The sequence below is a fragment of the Bos indicus x Bos taurus genome, chromosome 22 (assembly GCF_003369695.1).
Source record: "Bos indicus x Bos taurus breed Angus x Brahman F1 hybrid chromosome 22, Bos_hybrid_MaternalHap_v2.0, whole genome shotgun sequence".
Classification (NCBI taxonomy): domain Eukaryota; kingdom Metazoa; phylum Chordata; class Mammalia; order Artiodactyla; family Bovidae; genus Bos; species Bos indicus x Bos taurus.
In genome coordinates this window covers 50,183,997-50,205,653 of record NC_040097.1, presented here as the reverse complement: position 1 = coordinate 50,205,653, position 21,657 = coordinate 50,183,997, and the positions used below count along the sequence as shown (strand labels likewise).

The following is a 21,657-nucleotide window of genomic DNA, read 5'->3' as shown; positions in this document are numbered from 1 at the left end:
TCTGTTGGAAATAACACCACTCATTCATTCCTTCAGGGGAAAGCCATCTTTTCAGGTGGTTAATGGACTACAAGCCTGAGTTGAAAGGTCGCATCAACCAGAAGGATGAGGATGGCTGCACTGTCCTCCACGTGGTTGCCGCCCACTCGCCAGGGTACCTCACCAAGCGTAAGTGGCAGCACCATTCAGACTCGGGTGTAGGGAACCCACGCAACTGACCACTTTACCTATTCCATCCCGTGACGGCCTTTAATAATCAAAAAAATCAAATTATGCGCCCCCTTTTTTTTTGTATTTTCAGCTTGCTTTTCAGAAAAAAGCTTTTTCTGATATATTTTGTGCTTGAAAATCTTACCTAGTGATAACTCTTCTCGAGAAAAAGTACTTATATAGATTTAAATTAAAAAAATTTTGTGACTCAAGATTAAGTATTTTTTTTCTGGATTTAATTATTACAAAATTATTATTACTACAGAGAACACTAAAACAACCTAAGTATATTAAATTTTCTGTAAGTAGTTATGAAAGATAAAAGAAAAAATTGGGGGAAGGAGGTAGGATCATGGGTCGTGGTGCCTTCTCAAAGGGGCTTGCCAGCTACTTAATTTTCCCTTAGGTTGATACTCTGGAAATCAGGCATTTTTACCACCTTTGGGGCAACTTTGGTAATTGCATTTGTTCTCTCTACTGTGTAACAAATCATCATAAACTTAGTGACTTAAAATGACACTCATTTATTAGCTCACTATTTTATAGGTCACTAGTCCGGTGCGATCTGACTGAGTTTTTTGCTCAGAATCTCTCCCGGCTGAAATCAAGGTATTGACTGGGGCTGCGTTCTCATCTGGAGTTCTGGGCCTTCCTGCAGGCTCCCATGATTGTGGCAGAATCGGGTTCCTTGTGTTTGTAGGACTGTTGTTGTTCAGTCGCTAAGTCATGTCTGACCCTTTGTGACCCCCTGGACTGCAGTGTGCCAGGCTTCCCTGTCCTTCACTATCTCTCGGAGCTTGCTCAAACTCATGTCCATTGAGTCAGTGATGCCATCCAACCATCTCATCCTCTGTCACCCCCTTCTCCTCCTGCCCTCAATCTTTCCAAACATCAGGGTCTTTTCCAGCGAGTCAGCTCTTCACATCAGGTGGCCAAAGCATTGGAGCCTTAGCTTCAGCATCAGTCCTTCCAACGAATATTCAGGGTTGTTTCCTTTAGGGTTGACTGGTTGGATCTCCTTGCTGTACTAGGGACTCTCAAGAGTCTTCTCCAACACCACAGATCAAAAGCATGAATCTTTGCTGCTCAGCCTTCTTTATGGTCCAACTCTCACATCCATACATGACCACTGGAAAAACCATAGCTTTGACTAGACAGGCTTTTGTTGGCTAAGTGATGTCTCTGCTTTTTAATATGATGTCTAGATTTGTCATAGCTTTGCTTCCAAGGAGCAAGCGTCTTTTGATTTCATGGCTATAGTCACTGTCCTCAAGTGATTTTGGAGCCCAAGAAAATAAAATCTGTCACTATTTCCACTTTTTCCCCATCAATTTCCCTTGAAGTGATGGGACCAGACGCCATGATCTTTGTTTTTTGATTGTTGAGTTTTAAGCCAACTTTTTCACTCTCCTTCAGCCTCCTCAAGAGGCTCTTTAGTTTCTCTTATCTCTCTGCAGTTAGAGTCGTATCATCTGCATATCAGAGATTGTTGATATTTCTCCTGGCCATCTTGATTTCAGCTTGTGATTCATCCAACCCAGCATTTTGTATGATGTACTCTCAGTATAAGTTAAATAAGCAGAGTGACAACATCAGCCTTGTACTCATTTCCCAATTTTGAATCTGTTGTTTCATGTCTGGTTCTAACTGTTGCTTCTTGACCTGCATACAGGTTTCTCAGGAGGCAAGTCAGGTGGTCTTGTATTACGATCTCTTTAAAGATTTTCCAGTTTGTTGTGATCCAACAGTCAAAGGCTTTAGAGTATTCAGTGAAGCGGAAGTAGATGTTTTTCTGGAATTCCCTTGCTTTTTCTATGATCCAACGAATGTTGGCAATTTGATCTCTGGTTCTTGTGCCTTTTCTAAACCCAGCTTGAACATCTGGAATTTATTGGTTCACATACTGCTAGAGCCTAACTTGAAGGATTTTGAGCATTACCTTGCTAGCATGTAAAATGAGTGCAGTTGTACAGTAGTCTGAACATTCTTTGGCATTACCCTTCTTTGGGATTAGAATGAAAACTGACCTTTTCCAGTCCTGTGGCCACTGCAGAGTTTTCCAAATTTGCTGGCATATTGAGTGTAGCACTTTCACAGCATCATCTTTTAGGATTTGAAATAGCTCAGCTGGAATTCCATCACTTCTACTAGCTTTGTTCGTAGTAATGCTTCCTAAGGCCCACTTGACTTAATACTCCAGGATGTCTGGCTCTAGGTGAGTGATCACACCATCATGATTATCTGGGTCATTAAGATCTTTTTTGTATAGTTCTTCAGTGTATTCTTGCCACCTCTTCTTAATCTCTTCTGCTTCAGTTAGGTCCTTACCATTTCTGTCCTTTATCATATCCATCCTTGTATGAAATGTTCTCTTGATATCGCCAGTTTTCTTGAAGAAATCTCTAGTCTTTCCAATTCTGTTGTTTTCCTCTATTTCTTTGCATTCTTTACTTAATAAGGCTTTCTTATCTCTCTATTCTCTTGAACTCTGTATTCAGTTGGGTGTATCTTTCCCTTTCTCAACTGCCTTTCGCTTCTCTTCTTTTCTCAGCTACTTGTAAAGTCTCCTCAGACAACCACTTTGCCTTCTTGCATTTCTTTTGCTTTGGGATGGTTTTGGTCACTGCCTCCTGTACAATGTTATGAACCTCTGTCCATAGTTCTTCAGGTACTCTGTCTACCAAATCTAACACCTTGAATCTATTCATCAGCTCCACTGTATAATCATAAGAGATTTGACTTAGGTCATACCTGAATGGTCTAGTGGTTTTCCCTACTTTCTTCAATTTAAGCCTGATTTTGCAAAAAGGAGCTCATGATCTGAGCCACAGTCTTGTTTCTGCTGACTGTATAGGGCTTCTCCATCTTTTGTTGCAAAGAATATAATCAATCTGATTTTGGTATTGACCATCTGGTGATGTCCATGTGTAGAGTCATCTCTTGTGTTATCGGAAGAGGGTATTTGCTATGACCAGTGCCTTCTTTTGGCAAAACTCTGTCAGCCTTTGCCCTGTTTCATTTTGTATTCCAGGGCCAAACTTGCCTGTTACTCCAGGTATCTCTTTGACTTCCTACTTTGGCATTCCAATTCTCTATGATGAAAAGGACAGCTTTTTTTGGTGTTAGTTCTAGAAGGTCTTGTAGGTCTTTATAGAACTGTTCAACTTCAGCAGCTTCTTTGGCATTATTGGTTGGGACCTAAACTTGGATTACTGTGATGTTGAATGGTTTGCCTTGGAAACGAACAGAGATCATTCTGTCATTTTTGAGATTGCACCTAAGTACTGCATTTCAGACTCTTGTTGAATATGAGAGTTACTCCATATCTTCAAAGAGATTCATGTCCACAGTAGTAGATACAATGGTCCTCTGAATTAAATTTGCCCATTCCTGTCCATTTTAGTTCACTGATTCCTAAGATAACTGATGTTCACTCTTGCCTGCTCCTGCTTGACCCCTTCCAATTTACCTTGATTCATGGACCTAACATTCCAGGTTCCTATGCAACATTGTTCTTTATAGCATTGGACTTTACTTTCACCACCACGTTTGGGGTGGTGATCTCATCCACAGCTGGGCATCATTTCTGCATTGGTCCAGCCTCTTCATTCTTTCTGGAGCTATTAGTAATTGCCTACCCCACTTCCCTAGTAGCATACTGGACACCTTCTGACCTGGAGGGACTCATCTTCTGGTATCATATCTTTTTGCCTTTTCACACTGCTCACGAGTTTCTTGTGGCAAAAATAGTGGAGTGGTTTGCCATCCCCTCCTCCCGTGAACCACGTTTTGTCAGAACTCTCCACTGTGACCCATACGTCCTGGGCAGCCCTGCACAGAATGGCTCATAGCTTCACTGAGTTATGCAAGACCATTCGCCATGACAGGGCTGTGATCCATGAAGGGGTTGTAGGACCGAGGTCCCTGATTTCTTTCTGGCTGTTGGCCAGAGGCTGCTGTCAGTTTCCACAGACCACACATATTCTTTGTCTAATGGCCTCCTCTGTCTTCAAAGCCAGCAGGAGAGAACTTCTTGTGCATCAGATCCCTCATAGTCTGAATCTCTGTGCTCTTCCATCTCTGACCTCTAGACCTTTGACCTTTAGGGCTCATGTGATCAGACCAGGTTAATCTCCCCATCTTAAGGTCAACTGCTTTGGGAAGTTAAATACATTTCCAGAGTCTCATCACAGCAGAGTTTAGATTAGTATTAAATGGATAACTGGGAGAAGGTGTGTGTATACCAGGGGTTGAGAGTCTCAGGGTCTGAGAATTTTGCCTTTCACAGTGCAATACTTGATAGGTGAGAAGTATGACTTTAAATTTTGCCTTATTTTTGTAAGATGAGCGGCGAGCAGTTGTGACTGGGGAGATGGGAAAGGATAGCATCACAAGCAGGATGTTGTCTGGTGTAGAGGTGCTCTGTCAACGTGGTGAATTGTCAGAAAGCATGTGTTTGGAAGCTGGGAATTAGGCACTGATTCTTGTAACTCTCGGTGCTCACATAAGTCTTCGTACCTCCAGGAATATACCTGGTACATTCTGAAAACAGTTGCATCTGATCACAGAGACCCCTTGATGCTTGGCAAATAAATGTTAAAGCAGCAGATGGAGCCAGCAGCCAGAAGTGGGGTTAATGAAGGTTCAAACAGGGAAGAAAACCCTGATGCAAAAACAATTGCCACTTTCTTCTCCTGTCCCCAGACTGTTTTTTTTTTTTTGGAAGTATGTTCTGTTTCCTCCCTAAGGAATAAAGAAATCTGAAGTCACAGCTTGCTGTCATCCTTACAGCTGTAATTGTTGCCTAGTAACAAGAATCCCCCTCTCCTTGCTTGTTGCCAAGGAGATGGGAGAAAGGTAGAGAGGAGTGCACTTCTGAACCTCTTAAAAGCTATTGTCCTTCCCACTCCACATAGGACTCTGGCTCCGGGGACTCGGCTGGATTGCCCAAGGCCAGCAGTTCAGCTTCTGTAAACAGAGGGACTCTGGTTCCTTTGCCCCAGGCCACTCAGGCTGGGAACCGGGCAGATGTGTGCTCATGGGGACCTCTCCTTATGGAAGAAACCGTGACAACCCCTCCTTCTCACTTTGGCCTGCTCTAGGGCAAACAGAGGATGTACAGATGCTCCTGCGCTTTGGGGCTGACCCCACCCTGGTGGATCGACAGTCCCGGTCTGCTGTGGATGTGCTGAAGAGGAACAAGAACTTCAGAGCCATTGACAAAATCAACAGCCACTTGGAAAAGCTGGCAGCGTGTTCTAAGGACCTCTCAGGTACAGCTTCCAGGGAATTAACTTTTTCGAAGGGGCAAAACTGGTTCTGTGAAATTAGGTACAAATCAGTATATCTTGTCTTAGCACATGAAGATGAAAGTGAGACCTCCCAGTCTTTGGAAAGCTTGCGTGCTTTTTTTGAAAGACAGAATGAGACAACTGTTATTTTAAAAGTGTCTACTACATTCTAGGAACTTGGCCAAGTCTACCCTTGGGCAGTAAGCGTGATTTTTTTTTTTTTCCATGCATGCACATAGTAAAAAAGAAAAAAACCAGACAGAACAGGAGATAACAAAAATCAAGCCCACTTCTGAGAAACAACCACAGCCAACAATTAAAAGTACATTTGTAACTCTATTTCTTAATCTGTCCGTTTGGATAGCATCTATGGACTGACTGCTATAAAGATAAAACGCAGCAAGTCAGCCCTTGTTGAATTTTGCCTAGTAAAGTGATTTGTGCCATTTACATCTGTTCCTTAATTCACCTATAGACTGAATTTTCTGTGCTTCACCTATAGACTGATTCTAAAAATTGAAAAAACATTAATTGCCTTTATATGGAAGTATGATTTCTACAACTAGTAGCATATTGCACCCAATGAGAAGAATCATCAAATGCCCTCAAAACTTTGCTCTTGAAATATTATACTCTCTAAGCATCCTAGTTTGATGAAGCATACAAACACATCATTGTCTATGTGTGTGTGTACAGGTGTGTAAGTACACACAAATGATTTTAGGTTTGTTTAGACTTTTATTTAGACTGTAGCCCCAGCACACGTATGCTTTTTTCAGTTCTTGCACTCACATGCAGCACTTGTGACTCATGCTGTCTGTCTAGATTTCTTTCTTGCTCTGCTAAGTACCAACTCCAGTAAGTTTTTCAGTGAGGAGATGTGCATAGTAGACTTATAGGGTTTTTGAAATGTCTTTATTCTGTCCTTAGACTGAGAATTGGTCTGCATTTAGGCCTTGTATTTCATCGATCCTCAGTTGCACTTTCCCCCCACATTTTGCCATCTTTGAATTGGATTGCGTTTCATGATCAGTGATGTGTCACAGTTTAACGGCAGCCTTTTCTGGTGTGTGACAGTCTGTGATCTCTTGGGTTTGTGAAATATGCTGTAAAACCTCGTTCCTCACAACTTTGTATTCTCGCCTCCATTACTGATTGGAAGAAATGTCAGTCTTATTTATTGTCCCTTCTAGAATTTCCTGTCCTTAGAGTTCTGGAATTTCCCTGGACTGTATCTTATTCATTCTTCTTGCTTAGCACCTTATGATCCCTTTTAGTCTAACTTTTTTTAGCTCAGGGAAATGATCTTCTATCACTTCTGTTTCCTTCCACTGTCTCTTTGCCAGCACTTTCACATAGATGAGCTTCTCCTCTGCTTTCCTTAACGCTTTCTATCTCTTTTTCTTTTTTCTTTCCAGATCTTTAACTAGGACTTTAGCTTTTCCTTTTATAATTTAGCTTGTCTATTGCATTTTTAAATTTGAAACTCAGTTTTAATTTCTAAGAACTCTATCTGGTTCTGTTTCTTTTCATTTTTTCCTTTAAAAACTTGTGTGCGTATATATGTATCCCAGCCCCCTTCCTTTAAGAAGCAGGAAAACGCGCCTGCTGCTATCTTTGTTGTTGCTGTTGTTATGCTAGAGTCTGTGGTCATAGAGTGGATAGGATTTCTTGGCTGTTTTATGTTCAGGAGGATCATTTCTTTTTCTGCCATTGATTGAAAACTCCGTGGATCCTGTTAGCAGTTATGGATTCAAGGAGTTCAGTACTTCCTAGGCCTCGTCAGGTATTCAGAAGGGGAATCATCATCAAGTGGATAAAATGAGGACTGAGCATCTTTCAGACGTTGAGATAGAAACCAGTGGGGCTCTGCCGGGTGTGGGCTAACAGGCATCCAGGATTCCTTCACCCAGCCCTCCCTCCCTTTGTTATCCTCCTTTGGATTTTTAAGTGGATCTTCCCTATGTTAGATTCACAAGGAAGGAGAAAAGCACAGGCATGTATTTTTTCGAAGTTTGACATGGCACGGCAGGCAAGCCCTCCTAAGAAAACAAAGAAACGGTCAGAGAAGTGGCGAAACGTAGTCTTTTCCTGTTGCTTTGAGCACATAGAGGCCGTCTAGAAGGGCACCTGTACTACTGGGAAGGGGCCCTGAAAGAGGATGTGACTGTTGGCAGGTCTTAGACACAGAAACATAACTTGAATGGGGGACTGTTTCTATCGTTTTCCCCTGGGTCTGGAAGACTATTTTCCTCTTATCTCCTGGGATTTAATTTCCCCAGGAATGATCAGGCACGCTTTCAGGTGTGGGGAAAAAAATCTTTCAGGTGAAAGGAGGGAGAGCAAAGGTCAGAGGAACTTGGATAAGATGAGTACTAGAGGCCCAGTTCCTCTCTGGGGGCACGAACATCCGTGATGTCTGGACTGTGTCTAAGTCATTTTGGGTGCTTAGGTCATTTTGAATAGGCTGTCTTCCACCTGGCCACACTGGGGTTTGTTTTCCTCACCACCTGAGGGGGAAAACTGACCCCTCCACCCCCAACACATACACACAGACACACACACTCACTCACTCGACATTCAAAAAACTAAGATCATGGCATCCAGTCCCATCACTTCATGGTAAATAGATGGGGAAACAGTGGAAACAGTGACAGACTTTATTTTCTTGGGCTCCAAAGTCACTGCAGATGGTGACTGCAGCCATGAAATTACAAGATGCTTGCTTCTTGGAAGAAAAGCTTTGACAAACCTAGGCAGCATATTAAAAAGCACATTATTTGCCAACAAAGGTCTGTCTAGTCAAAGCTATGGTTTTTCCAGTGGTCATGTATGGATGTGAGAGTTGGACCATAAAGAAGGCTGAGCAGCAAAGATTGATGCTTTTGATCTGTGGTGTTGGAGAAGACTCATGAGAGTCCCTAGTACAGCAAAGAAATCAAACCAGTCAATCCTAAAGGAAATCAGTCCTGAATATTCCTTGGAAGGACTGATGCTGAAGCTGAAACTCTAAAAGTTTGGCCACCTGATGTGAAAGAGCCAGCTCATTGGAAAAGACCATGATGCTGGGAAAGATTGAAGGCAGGAGGAGAAGGGGGCGCGACAGAGGATGAGATGGTTGGATGGCATCACTGACTCAGTGGACATGAGTTTGAGCAAATTCTGGGAGACAGTGAAACACAGGGAAGCCTGGCGTGCTGCAGTCCATGGGGCTGCAAAGAGTCGGACGTGGCTGAGCTGAGCGACTGAGCAACAACAAGAAGCAACTGAAGAACTGAAATTTTATTAACTTTATTTTTATGTAATTAAGTTAGTGGGCCTCTGTATCGGACAGTGTCATTTTAGACTTTAACCCAGAATGGTTTTCTGTGCAGAGTAGTAGTTGAGAAGACAGTGGGAGGGAAGGGCAGAAGGAGGGCCTGGGGCCATGGGAATGAAGGTAGATCTTCATAAAAATGAAGATTATATGGATTTTAATCTCTCCCCATTCACACATTAGTGGGCACAATGGAAGCATTATTTTTAGGAAGAGATGCTACCTAGGGGGTTGGTACCCTTGCTCCTGACCTGAGTTTTAACTTGATGGGTTTTTTAAAAACTTCATTTATTTATTTTTAGGGCTTCCCCTGTAGTTCAGTGGTAAAGAACCCACTTGCCAATGCAGGAGATGTGGGTTTGATCCCTGGGTTGGCAAGATCGCCTGGCAACCCACTCCAGTATTCTTGCTTGGGAAATCCCATGGACAGAGGAACCTGGTGGGCTACAGTCCATGGGGTCACAAATGAGTCCGACACAACTTTGCAACTAAACCACAACAACAGTTTGTTTATTTTTGGCTGTGCTGGGGCTTCGTTGCTGTGCACAAGCCTATCGTGCACTTCTCATTATGGTGACTTCTCTTGCTGCAGAGCACAGGCTCTAGGTGAACGGGCTTCAGGAGGTGGTGAGACCTACGGGCTCGCGGGCTCTAGAGCACAGGCTCAGTAGTTGTGGTGCAGGGGCTTTAGTTGCTCTGAGGAATGTGGAATCTTTCTGGACCAGAGATCGAACCCATGTCCGCTGCATTGGCAGGCAGATTCTTGTCCCCTGTACCACCAGGAAGTCCACTTGATGGTTTCGTTTTTCACATCTGTGGTCCTGAGTAAAGCATCATTAGGACACTAGCTTGTGTGCCCAGATGAACAGCTAGGATATAGGCTAGGATAAAAGATGTTCTCACCTTTGGCTCTTTCTGGCGGTTACTGTGCCCCATTCTGATGAAAATGGAGATGGTTATCTTTGGGTGGCTTTTGCATGTAGGTGAGAAAGCCTGAGAAATATAGGGTCTCGGTGAAGATTTCTGCTGTTCTCTAAATAAGAACTTCCATTAACATGCACGTGAATCCTTTGGGAGCCTTTTAAATGCAGATTTTGATTCAGCAGATTCAGGGCAGGGCCTTTCTCACTAGCTGCGGGGGGAAGGCAAGGCCCACAGGGCAGTAGGGAGGTTGGGGGCGGGGGTGAACCTGAGAGGTCAGGGTTACCTGTCTTTCCCTGCCTCTCATGACAACCACTAGATGGCAGCATGTCCACCTTCTCTAGCAGCTGGACTGCCGTCAGGACCAAGGAGACTGGAGCCTCTATTGTTATTGTTCTCGGTCGGTGGTGATTTTTCCTTTGATTCACTGGTGCAGGGCTTTTCAGAGAATAAATCCAGGCTTCTGAAGCCTTTCTCTCTGGTCCTCCCCGAGGCACCAGCTGCTTTCTGCTCTGTGAAGGTGCCTCTTGCCCAGGACTAAGAGGACTCTGACCTTCTCTGTGTGTTTCCCCCATAGATGGAGCCCGTGATTCAGAGGCCATGGTGTATCAACCTTGAGTCCCTTAGCACCACAAAATGCCCTCTTTTTCAGTAAATGAAGGCATGCGATATTGATGATACTTTTTCTTTATTATAAAATCAATAGATTCTTTTTTAAAAAAAGAAAATATTCTTCATAAACCCACCTACCTGGAAACATTAATATAGTTGTGATTTGGTCATTTACTCTTATTCCATGCATTTACAGTTATATATTTTAATTTTCTTTTATAAAAATGGGATGGCTACATAAATTTCACTTGATAAAGTGTTTGTAATAAAGCTTGTCAGTTTCATCTTTTTTTACCTCGAAAGGAAGATTTCATACAAAAGCAAAATCTCCTTTTGAAATGATATATTTCTGTTTTTTAACAAGAAGAATCTGCCTATAATGCAGGAGACATAGAAGATGTGGGTTTGATCCCTGGGTCAGGAAGATCCTCTGGAGGAGGAAATGGCACCCACTCCATTGTTCTTCCCTGGAAAATCCCATGGACAGAAGAGCCTAATGGGCTACAATCTATATGGTCACAAAGAGTCAGACACACCCGAGCAACTAACACACACAACAAGAACTATTACAGCTGAGCACTACTGCAGCTTTAAACGATCTCTTTTAATTTTAATTTTAAATTTTGAATCTGCTTGTATATATCTATTAAATATGACCATTGTAGAAAATTTGTAAAAATATCATTTTGTATAAACACAGAGGGACTTCCCTTCGGCCAGTGGTTAGGATTCCACACTTACATTGCAGGGGCACAGGTTCGATCCCTAGTCGGGGAACTAAGATCCCACATGTCTTGGGAAGCAGCCAAAAAAGAGAAAAATAAATACATTTTTTAAATAAATAAAAATAAAAACAAAACTTTATTGTAATTACACTTTGGCATATTTTTTATCTAGTCTTTGGGTTGTTCATTACTTACATAGTCATCTTTCTAAAAAACCTGTGATTATAATGTATGAATAACCTTATAACCCAAAGTTTCTTCTCTCTCTTAAGCTTATAGAAAATTTAGGAAAAAGCAGACAGGTTCAGAGTAATAAATCACGTGTACCTACCCAGAGATGCCGACCCACAGCTACTACTGTCTGTTTCAGCACATTTCCTTTGATGCTTTTCTGTGTTGCTGATATCACTCTCTAGTTTCTTGCCTGATTTCTGTACCTTTCTCTGGTCTATAACCACCTTCTTAATTATTCTGAACCACACAGCCACCCATTATTATACAACTGCATCTAACTGTCTCTACTGTCAAGCTTGGTAATCTTTCTGTTCAGTTTCAAATGATTTTATACTAAACTAACTGCCCCCCCGAAGAATGATGCCGTGAGGCAGGAGGCAGGGGACACGTGGCCAGGTTTCCACCTGCTTGGTGGAGAAGGAAGTTCCTCCTTTAGCAAGGGTTCTATTCCTGTATTGTGCATTATCACTGTTTTTGTGTCTTCAGAGGCATTCTAGGATGAAGGTGGGATGCCAGGCCCAGGGGTTTTGTTCAGTCACTCTTACACTACACAGTTCATGTTCTCTGCCTCAGAGCCGGCTGCTAGCTTAGGTGATGTGGGTCTTCCTGTGCCAAGGGTTTCCACTTCCTTTTCTCTAGAGGTTAGTGCTAGAGTGGTCTTGCTTCTGTCTGGCACCGGAAAGTCTCTTGATTAGAAGGCAGTGGGGGCTTGCCCGGGAAGTTGGTGTGTGTGTGTGTGTGTTTCTGGCTCTCTGACCCAGTCTTTTGAAAGGCGAGCCAGGTGTGTATCAGAAGGCACAGCAGGTGACGTCGGAGCTCTGCTTGGGTCCCCTGGGTCCCTTCCCACTGTTGTGTGCTCCCTGATGTGCCTTCACTTTGCAGAGCCCACACCTAAGGCTCGTTCTCAAAGAGAACAACCTAAGGGCTTATGGAGCCTGCTTTGCTCAGGCTCCTTCAAACCAGAAGTGCATGGGAATTTATAGCCTCTAGGGCTTCCCTGATAGCTCAGTTGGTGAAGAATCCACCTGCAATGCAGGAGACCCCAGTTCGATTCCTAGGTCGGGAAGATCCGTTGGAGAAGGGATAGGCTACCGACTCCAGTATTCTTGGGCTTCCTTTGTGGCTCAGCTGGTAAAGAATCCGCCTGCGATGCAGGAGACCTGGGTTCGATCTCTGGGTTGGGAAGATCCCCTGGAGAAGGGAAAGGCACTCCAGTATTCTGGCCTGGAGAATTCCATGGACTGTATAGTCTATGGGTTCACAAATAGTTGGACACAACCGAGCGACTTTCACTCACTCACTCAAGGCAGGCTGTGGACAGTGACAGACAGAGGTGAGAATCTGAAAGCCCATTCCCCTTGCCTTGCCAGCGCAGCTCTGAGTGAGTCACTCCAGATCCCCCAGGGGACCGTGGGGCTGACAGCCTGCCTGCTTCCTCCCCAGCCCTTACCTGTTCCCCCACCCTCACTGGTCTCTTCTTTCTTGAACTATTTGCACACAGATCTTTGGCTTGGGGTCTGCTGTGGGAGACCTGACTGCTGATGGGATGCTTTTATTTTTCCATCTCCTTTAAAGTGTCCCTGCTTCTGTTAGAACATGACATTGAACATGCATTCACCTCTTCACCACATGATAGTACTTAAGCCAGGTGTGAAAAGCCCACATCCGGTTGATCTGTTTAGTAAGATTCCATGTTAACCAGAAGGGCTTTTTGAGTGTATAATCTGATACCAAATAAAGCATTTGCCCCTTTTCAGACTTCCTTTATTGGATGATTTCTAATCATAACTACTTTCTCAGTAAATTGAACCGAGCGGTTAGTGTCTTCCCTCTTGGCTAGAGAGCTGGCTCCTTACTCTTGGCTTTTTCCACTTGCCAATTAGATGTGTGGGTGGCTGGTGTGTAGTTAGATGTTGCTGCTGCAGTAAGCTACCCTCCTACTGTTATATCCTTGAACTGTTGTATCACTTATCCATTGCTACTTAACAAACAGCCCTCAAACCTAGTGATTTAAAGCAACAAACACTTCTTTAGTTCATGATCCTGCAGCTCAGCCACTGAGGCTTGGCTATTCTCATAGCTGTAACAGAACTTCTTCAAGTGTCTGCCTCTTGCTGATCTTGACTGGGCTCTTTCATATCTGTGGGGCCTCAGTTTGGACCACTGGGTTGATTCATCTTTGTTTTATGATGAGTCTTATCTAGCCTGGACCTGAATAGAACTAAACAAGGCTTCTTGAGGCTCAGGCTCAGAACTGGCACAAAACTCACAATCACTACATTCTCCTTGTCATAGCAGGTCATGAAGCTAGGCTAGAGTGGTGGAAGGGGAGAACAGGTGCTCTGCAGTTGCCTGGCTACATGGAGGGGTGGAGAGGTGTGATTGTCTTTGCAATCTATGCCTGTGTGATCTCTGCAGTCACAAGAAGCATCTGGGGGTGTTTTGCAGAACTGAGCACTGGTGAGGGACCAGCTAACGAGGGGGACATTTTCCAGAAAGTCTGCGAGCAACTGGTGACATATATGAACTCAGGAAGTCACTTGTTGCAGAAAAACTTTATGAAGCAAGAAGTGGTTCAGAAGTTCTTGCGCATCCTTTCTTCTTTGCAAGGTAAGGTTTCTGACAACCTTCAATTGTGTTCAAAGATGCTCTAGGCACCTTAATACTCTTTTTTACTGTCCTGTTTAAGAAGTGATTAAAAAATAAATGTCATGATCTACACGGAGAACATTCAAACAACACAGAACATTCTCCAGTGAAAAGTGGATCATCCACCCCTTGAACTTATGTCTTTAAATCTCATCCCTAGGGCAACCTCTGTTATTGGTTTCTCATGCATCCTCCTGGAATTTGCATATATGATCCATTTACATTTTTTATTTCATTTTTTTTAAACTTTAAAATTATTTAAATGAGTGTTTAAACAATTAAACATTTATTTGTTTGTGCTGAATTTTCTTTGCTGAACTCAGGCTTTCTCTAGGTGGGGTAAGCAGGGGCTACTCTCTAGTTGGGGTGCACAGCCTTTTTCTTGTGGAGGCTTCTCTTGTGGAACACAATTCTTGGTGCGAGGGCTCAGTAGTTGTAGCAGATGGGCTTAGTTGCCCCATGGCAACATGTGGGTCTTCCTGAACCAGGGATCGAACCCATGTCTCCTGCATTGGCAGATGGACTCTCAACCACCAGACCACCAGGGAAGTCCCTATCCTTTTTAAAATACCACAGATGTTTCTCTTTTCTGTTGGCTAAGACTGTATATTCCTTAGGTATTTCCAACCTTCTCAAGCTCACTGGCGAGTGCTGTCACTGAGGCTCACCTGTGATTGAGTAGCATGGCCGAAATAACTAAGTACTGTTTATGGTCTCCTGTAACTTGGGGCAGTGATGTCCCTCTGTTTAGGGTTGTGGCTGGGGACAGAAATCACAGGAACCTATTTTTGGAGTGTGATGTGTTCTTGTTTTTGAAAGAAATCCCTCCTGATCTGGTCTATGACATTGACCGTGACTGTGCCAACACCTTCCTCAAGTTTTTACTGGAAAAACAGAAATGGCCCGAAGTGCTTTTGCTGCTGACCCGAAAGGTGAGCGGGCAGCCGCCGCTCGGGGACTGTCTCATCAAAGACTGCGACCTCTCGACCCTCGACCTCTGTGCCATCCTCCCCCACCTCAAGGCCTGGGACCAGAGGAGGACCCTGCTCCTGGACTGCCTGATAGACCATGGAGGTGAGTCCCAGATGCTGAGTCAGCATCGGGGTCAAGCCCGGGGAGTCCAGGTGCCGCAGGTTACGGCGCTTTCACTTGATTTCAGAGACTCCTTTGTAATTTTGAAAAAGTGTATTTATTTTTTGGCCTTGCCGTGGGACATTCCCTGACCAGGGATCAAACCCACAGCCCTTGCATTGGGCGCATGGAGTCTTAACTCCTGGACCAGCAGGGAAGTCCCTTGGATTCTCCTTCCGCCTCATTCTCTTTCTCCTCCATATCTTCTCACTGGAAGCAGTGATCAGGTGAAGGCACTTTTGTGAATTCTTCCCTTCCCTTTGTGTTTTGTGTGAGAAACGTCAGGATTGTGGAGGGGCGTCAGCCCTGGTGCAGCCACAGTAGTCGTTTCCTCCTGACCTTCGGCTGGACCAGTCCTTGCACTTGATACGCTGTGTGGGTCCTAGTCAAACTCTGCGGTGTTCTTTTCCCATCCATGATTGGGATCTGTGATGCTTGTTTTTAAAGAAACGGCCAGATAATGGGTGGGTGGGAACATCTGCCGCTTTCATCAGCACAGTCACACTTGGCTGGGTGTGTGTCTGGAGCATGCAGACGGCTTGCTGGATCCGGTTTTATTTAAAGCTAATCTGGAAACACCAGCCTCCTCTCCCTACACCCCCACCCCTCCAAAACCCCTTCCTAAGGCCACTACGAACTGGCCTCCATCTCCTCATTTGTAAAACGGGAGTGACAGTAGTCCCTCTTTCTCAGGGCTGTTTTGAATATTCAGTGTGTTCATGGATGCAGGATCTGGGCAGAGTGCCTTGGCTGCATGGTTCTCCACCCGCCTTGCAGGTTAAGGGAAATCACCTTCAGAGGGAGTGATGCCACACTGGTCCCAGCTCCCAGCCTTACAAAGCTTTCCAGTGTTGGCCTTACCCACGGGTCTCAGGAGATAGATGGAAGGTTGCATATTAATGTCTTCAAACCCATTCCTGACATGGACTCTTACTATCTTTGACCAAAAACCGTGGCAGTTGTGGAATTCCTGTTTTGTTCCTGATGAAGCAAACTCTTATCGAAGGCCTCCCTGGGGTCAGGTGCCAGGGCCCAAGGATGCAGAGTGAATTCATGGCTGCCAGCAAGCAGCAGTGCAAGAAGGCTGCAGGTCCAAAGAGGGTGGAGGTTGGGGAGCCTGCAGTGCAGAGGGGAAACGTAGACTGAGCTAAAAAGAAAGTGGTCTGCACGTGGGGACATGTCAGGGAATATGATCAATGAGGGCCAACGGGCATTCTCGGGGAAAAGCTTCATAGAAGCAGAGGAAGTGGGAAGCTTGCTCACGTCCTGGCCACTGAGTGTGTGTCATGGAGAGGGTTGGACAGACACCGGGAGTTCAGTCGCTCACACCGTCCCTACTCCTGGGCAGTGCTGGTGATGGTCCTGCTGCAGTGTGGGAGAGGGAGCTGGAGAGATGGGAAAGGAGACGAGGCCCAGGGACAGGACACGTGGAGGGGGCAAGCTTTCCCCCCAGGGCACTGGGAAGCCCTTGCCTCCCAGAAAGGGCGGTGGCAGGAGGGCCTTGGAAGTGGGGTCAGCACCCTTTCTTGCTTTAGGCTAAAGGGCAGAAATGGTCCCACCCCTGGGACGTGGCTCACTGTATCCTCTCTGCCTCCCCCAGCCTTGCTGGAGGGTCTCCAGAGCAGCCAGGAGACGCCGCTTGCTGTGTGCATGAAGCATGAGGACTTCGACATGGCCTTCGTCCTCTTGACCAAGGGTGCAGACCCCCGAAATATTTCTCTCACGGAAGGTGACACTCCCTTGCATGCTGCGCTCCACATCTTTCTAGATATCAAAGGTAGGCTTCATTCTGTCAGCAGTCTTTTTCTTGAGGACGAAACTGGGTATTAGAAAGGATGCTGTGGTCTTTGGTCTTTCCTACTGGGAAAGCCAGCGGTCTGGAAAAGGCCTATTTCTTGGCCAAGCCCCTATCTCTTGGCCCCTCACCCATAGCTCAATGGGAAGGAGTGACCATCACTGTGAGTGGTCAGAGTGGGCTGATGAAGAAAATTCTTATGTTCCAAAGTCGGCCATCCATAGCTGCACATACTTTTCATTTATTTACATAATTTCAAGGGTCCTGACATAAAAGATCTTATTGGAATATTAAGATGATTTCTGGGTTTTTCTGCCTTGGCACTACCGACAGTTGGGCAGGATAATTCATTGTTTTGGGGCTGTGCCGTGCATTTGTGAGATGTCCACCCACTAGATGCCAGAAGCACCTCCTAAACTGTGACAATCAAAAGTGTCTCCAGACATAGCCACATGTCCATTGGGGAGCAAATTGCCCCCAGTTGAGAACCACTGGGTTATGAAATGCTTGGGGAAGCTCTGTGTTCTAAGGCCCTTCCCCGGCTGGCATCTCTGCTCCCCAGAATAGCTGTCTAGTGCTCACAGGGTTTTTGTGTCTTTCAGCTGACATCGGTTTTAACTTCCTCAGCCACCTGCTGGATCTGTTCTGGTCCAAGCCAGAGGAGTTTTCCTACCTCAACCCCAACATGCAGGACGGCAGCGGGAACACATTGATGCATATCCTTTTCCAGAAAGGCATGCTCAAACGCACGGGAAAGCTGGTAGGTCTGCTGGCGAAGTTTGACATCAACCTCAACCTGAAGAACAAGGAAGGCAAAGACGCGCGGTACCGCGTGAAGAAGAACGACCCACTGCTCTTGGCCTGGAACAAAGCCCTGATGGAGACCAGGCGCCGGGGCCGGCAGGACGCCGCCGCCCACCCTGGGAAGCCCCCACGCCCGGCGGCCCCTGCTCACACTGCTCAGGTCAAGGGATCCTCCAAGCTGCTGCCGGGTGCTGTGCGAGCCCCACCCAAAGAAGCCAGGGTCCCTGACAGCTGGGAGACCCTCCCTGATGCCCAGGCCCCGAGGCTGGAGCCTGAGGCTGCCAGGCCCTGCTCCCAGAGAGACTGCCTCGTGCAGGACATCACGGCTTTGATTCAGCAGCTGGAATTGAATTCATCCCTCCCAGAAGACTGTCCTCAGGGCCCCGAGACTCTGGAGACAGGAGCTGGCACCGAAGGAGAGAAAGAAGAGCTGCAGGGTGCCCCGGGGGCGGGGGGCTCTGACTGCAGCGGGAACAACCCCGGGGCCCTGGAGGCTGCAGAGGGACATGTGCAGGCAGGCCTCTCGGCCGCACAGCTCCTTCCTGAGGGTAGCAGGGGGACAGAGGGCAGCGACGACCAGGATGACTGGAGCGTGTCAGAGATGGACATCTGCCTCCTGGACTTTGAGAACATGACGTGGGAGATCGAGTGCACTTCAGAAATGCTGAAGAAGCTGTCCAGCAAGGTCATGTCCAAGGTCATGAAGAAGAAAATCATCCTGGCCATCCAGAAGCTGGGCAATGGTGAGTGGACCCCGGGCCTGCGGAAGCGGCTGAGGAACCTGAAAGGAAGCATCCAGCTCTTCGAGGCCAAGCTGGACAAGGCGGCCCGGATGCTGTGGGAGCTGGCGATTGACTTCTCCCCGCGGTGCAGCGAGAACCCCGAGAAGATCATAGCCGCAGAGCGCAGCATGCACCCCACCGAGAAGTCCGGGCGGGTCTACACGGAAATCATACGGATCTGGGACATCGTCTTAGATCACAACAAACTGTCCTACTCCATCCAGGCCATCTGCAGCGCCTACAACCGGGGCTTGTCCTGCATCCTGCGCAAGAAGCTTAAGGGCATCAACAAGGGCCCAGTGTCCGCCAACATGAAAATCCAAAAGTGGATCCCCCGCTGCTACGTGGAGGACACGGAGGCCGAGAAGGGCGGGGCCCGCGCCGAGCCCGAGTACTTCCCCCCAGCCAGCGCGGTGGAGACAGAATATAACATCATGAAGTTCCACAGCTTCAGCACCAACATGGCCTCCAACATCCTCAATGACACCACGGCCACGGTGGAGTACCCGTTCCGGGTGGGCGAGCTCGAGTACGCGGTGATCGGCCTCAACCCCAGGCCGCTGGAACCCATTATCCTCATTGGGCGCAGCGGCACAGGCAAGACCACCTGCTGCCTGTACAGGCTGTGGAAGAAATTCCACGGCTACTGGGAGAAAGCCCAGCAGGCGGGGAGCCCGCTGCTGGCAAAGCAGATCTGGCTGAAGCGAAGGTTGGAACTGGAACCCAGAAAGGAGGGTCAGGGTGGGGAAGAAGAAGAGGAGGAGGAGGAAGAAGGGGAGGAGGAGGAGGAGGAAGGATCCGTGGAGGTGGGAACAGTGGGCTGCCTAGAGGAGGAGCAGGAGAGTGAAGCTTGTGCAGAGGGAGCCGGTGGGGAGCCAGGAGGGCCCGGCCAAGGGGAGGAAGAACCCGCCCCACAAGAGCCCCCCCAGTTGGAGCACTTACATCAGATCTTCGTGACCAAGAACCACGTCCTGTGCCAGGAGGTGCAGAGGAATTTCGTGGAGCTTTCCAAGTCTACCAAGGCCACCAGTCACTACAAACCGCTGGAACCCAATGTTCACAAGCTCCAGGACCTCAGGGATGAGAACTTCCCTCTGTTTGTCACCTCCAAGCAGCTGCTCCTCCTGCTCGATGCTTCTCTGCCCAAACCGTTTTTTCTGAGAAACGAAGATGGCAGCTTGAAAAGATCCATCGTAGGATGGTCCACTCAGGAAGAGTTGACCATCACCAACTGGCAGGAGGAGGAGGAGGAGGCTGAGGCTGATGGGGACTACAGCGAGGAGGAAAAAACTGTGGAAACGCGCCCGAGCGACAGCGACCCCCGGGTGTATGTGACATTTGAGGTGTTTGTCAATGAGATATGGCCCAAAATGATCAAAGGGAAAACCTCCTACAACCCTGCCCTGATCTGGAAAGAAATAAAATCTTTTCTGAAGGGGTCTTTTGAGGCCCTCAGCTGCCCCGGGGGGAGACTCACGGAAGAAGCATACAAGCAATTAGGGCGGAAGCGGTGCCCCAATTTCAAGGAAGACCGGAGCGAGATCTATGGGCTGTTCTGCCTGTATCAGCAGATTAGGTCTCACAAAGGGTACTTTGACGATGAGGATGTTCTGTACAACCTGTCCCGGAGGCTGTCGAAGCTCAAGGTGCTCCCGTGGTCCATCCACGAGCTCTATGGTGATGAGATCCAGGACTTCACCCAAGCCGAGCTGGCGCTGCTGATGAAATGCATCAACGACCCCAACGCCATGTTCCTCACGGGGGACACGGCCCAGAGCATCATGAAGGGCGTGGCCTTCCGCTTCAGCGATCTGCGCTCCCTGTTCCACTACGCCAGCAGGAACGCTGTGGACAAGCAGTGCGCAGTGCGCAAGCCCAAGAAGATCCACCAGCTGTACCAGAACTACAGGTCCCACTCCGGTATGTCCAGGCCTTGGGCTTGCCTTATGGGGGAGGTGCTTGGCACTGACCTTGGGCTGGTTTTAAAGCTGTGACTTAGTTTTGTTGGGCTCTTGTAGCTGAGCCAAGTACAGTATTTTGGCATTTGTTAGTAACTACCCTCATGAACAAGAGATCTTAGGATTTTTGCCACTGCTCATTTTTTTTTCTGTCTCTTTTATGGGGTGGTGTGGCATGTGGCTTGTGGGATCTTAGTTCCCAGACCAGGAATTGAACTGAGCCCTCCACCCTGAGAGCAGGGAGTCCTAACCACTGGACCGCCAGGGAATCCCCCCTTTTTTCTTTTTTTTTAATGATATAGATGTTAGTTTCAGGTATCTAGCAAAGTGATTCAGTTATATAAAATTTTTCAGATTCTTTTCCCTTACAGATTATTACAAGATATTGAGCAGAGTTCCCTGTGCCTATACAGTATGTCCTTGTTGGTTATCTATTTTATGTATAGTAGTGTGTATATGTTAATCCCAATCTCCTAATTTATTTTCCCTGCTTTCTCCCTTTAGTAACCATAAATTAAGTAAATAACACTACTCATTCTTAGGTTGATGATTTAAGCTGTGGTTGAATGGAAATAAACCTCTAAGTAATAACAGTTTAAAGCGTTGGCCATGATGTGGAAACATTTCAGGGGAACATGTAAACAACTGCTTGAGAACTTTGTTAAAGCACTTTGGAAGCACACGCTTCTGTACTGTAAAATGATACACGAATTACAAGTCATTAATCCTGAAAGTAGCTTTTCTTTCAGAAGAAGCAAGAAAAGTAGGGTGGTAGGAGGTAGTGGGAGATAATGCTAACTCAGGTGATTTTAATTTGTGCTTCACATGTTCCTCTTCACTGTGCCAGGCATGATGCCAAGCAGTTTGCATAGAGTATCTGTTTTTTTTTTTTTTCTTTTGCTGTTCTATGTGGCTTGTGGAATCTCAGTTCTCTGACAAGGGATTGAGCCTGGGCCGTGGTGATGTAAGTCCAGAATCCTAACCACTAGACCACCAGGGGAACTCCCATGGGTATCTGTTGTTAATCCTCACAACAACCTTATAAAGAAGGCATGTTTTCCATTTTACAAAGGAGGTAACTGAGGCACAGAGAATACTTCCTATGTGGTTTTTAGATTCCTCACCAACTCACCATCTATGTTCTCCATCTGACCATGGACAACATAGAGTATTATTTTACATGTTTGAACATTTTGTTTAATGGACTCATGTCAGACATACCTTTTTAC

The 21,657-nt window shown here is 46.4% G+C and overlaps 1 protein-coding gene and 1 long non-coding RNA gene across 4 annotated transcripts in view; one reads left to right on the top strand and one right to left on the bottom strand.

Moving 5' to 3' along the window:
- Positions 1–21,657, top strand: part of TRANK1 (tetratricopeptide repeat and ankyrin repeat containing 1) — a 97,574-nt gene that overhangs the window by 39,554 nt on the left and 36,363 nt on the right. For all 3 annotated transcript variants that reach the window (XM_027522628.1, XM_027522629.1, XM_027522627.1), the window contains 6 exons: positions 37–168; positions 5,313–5,483; positions 13,758–13,919; positions 14,778–15,032; positions 16,690–16,866; positions 17,487–20,390. In XM_027522628.1, the coding sequence (XP_027378429.1) occupies positions 37–168; positions 5,313–5,483; positions 13,758–13,919; positions 14,778–15,032; positions 16,690–16,866; positions 17,487–20,390 (3,801 nt within the window). The remainder of the gene's footprint in view (positions 1–36; positions 169–5,312; positions 5,484–13,757; positions 13,920–14,777; positions 15,033–16,689; positions 16,867–17,486; positions 20,391–21,657) is intronic.
- Positions 1–21,657, bottom strand: part of LOC113880443 — a 37,753-nt gene that overhangs the window by 13,882 nt on the left and 2,214 nt on the right. The window lies entirely within an intron of this gene.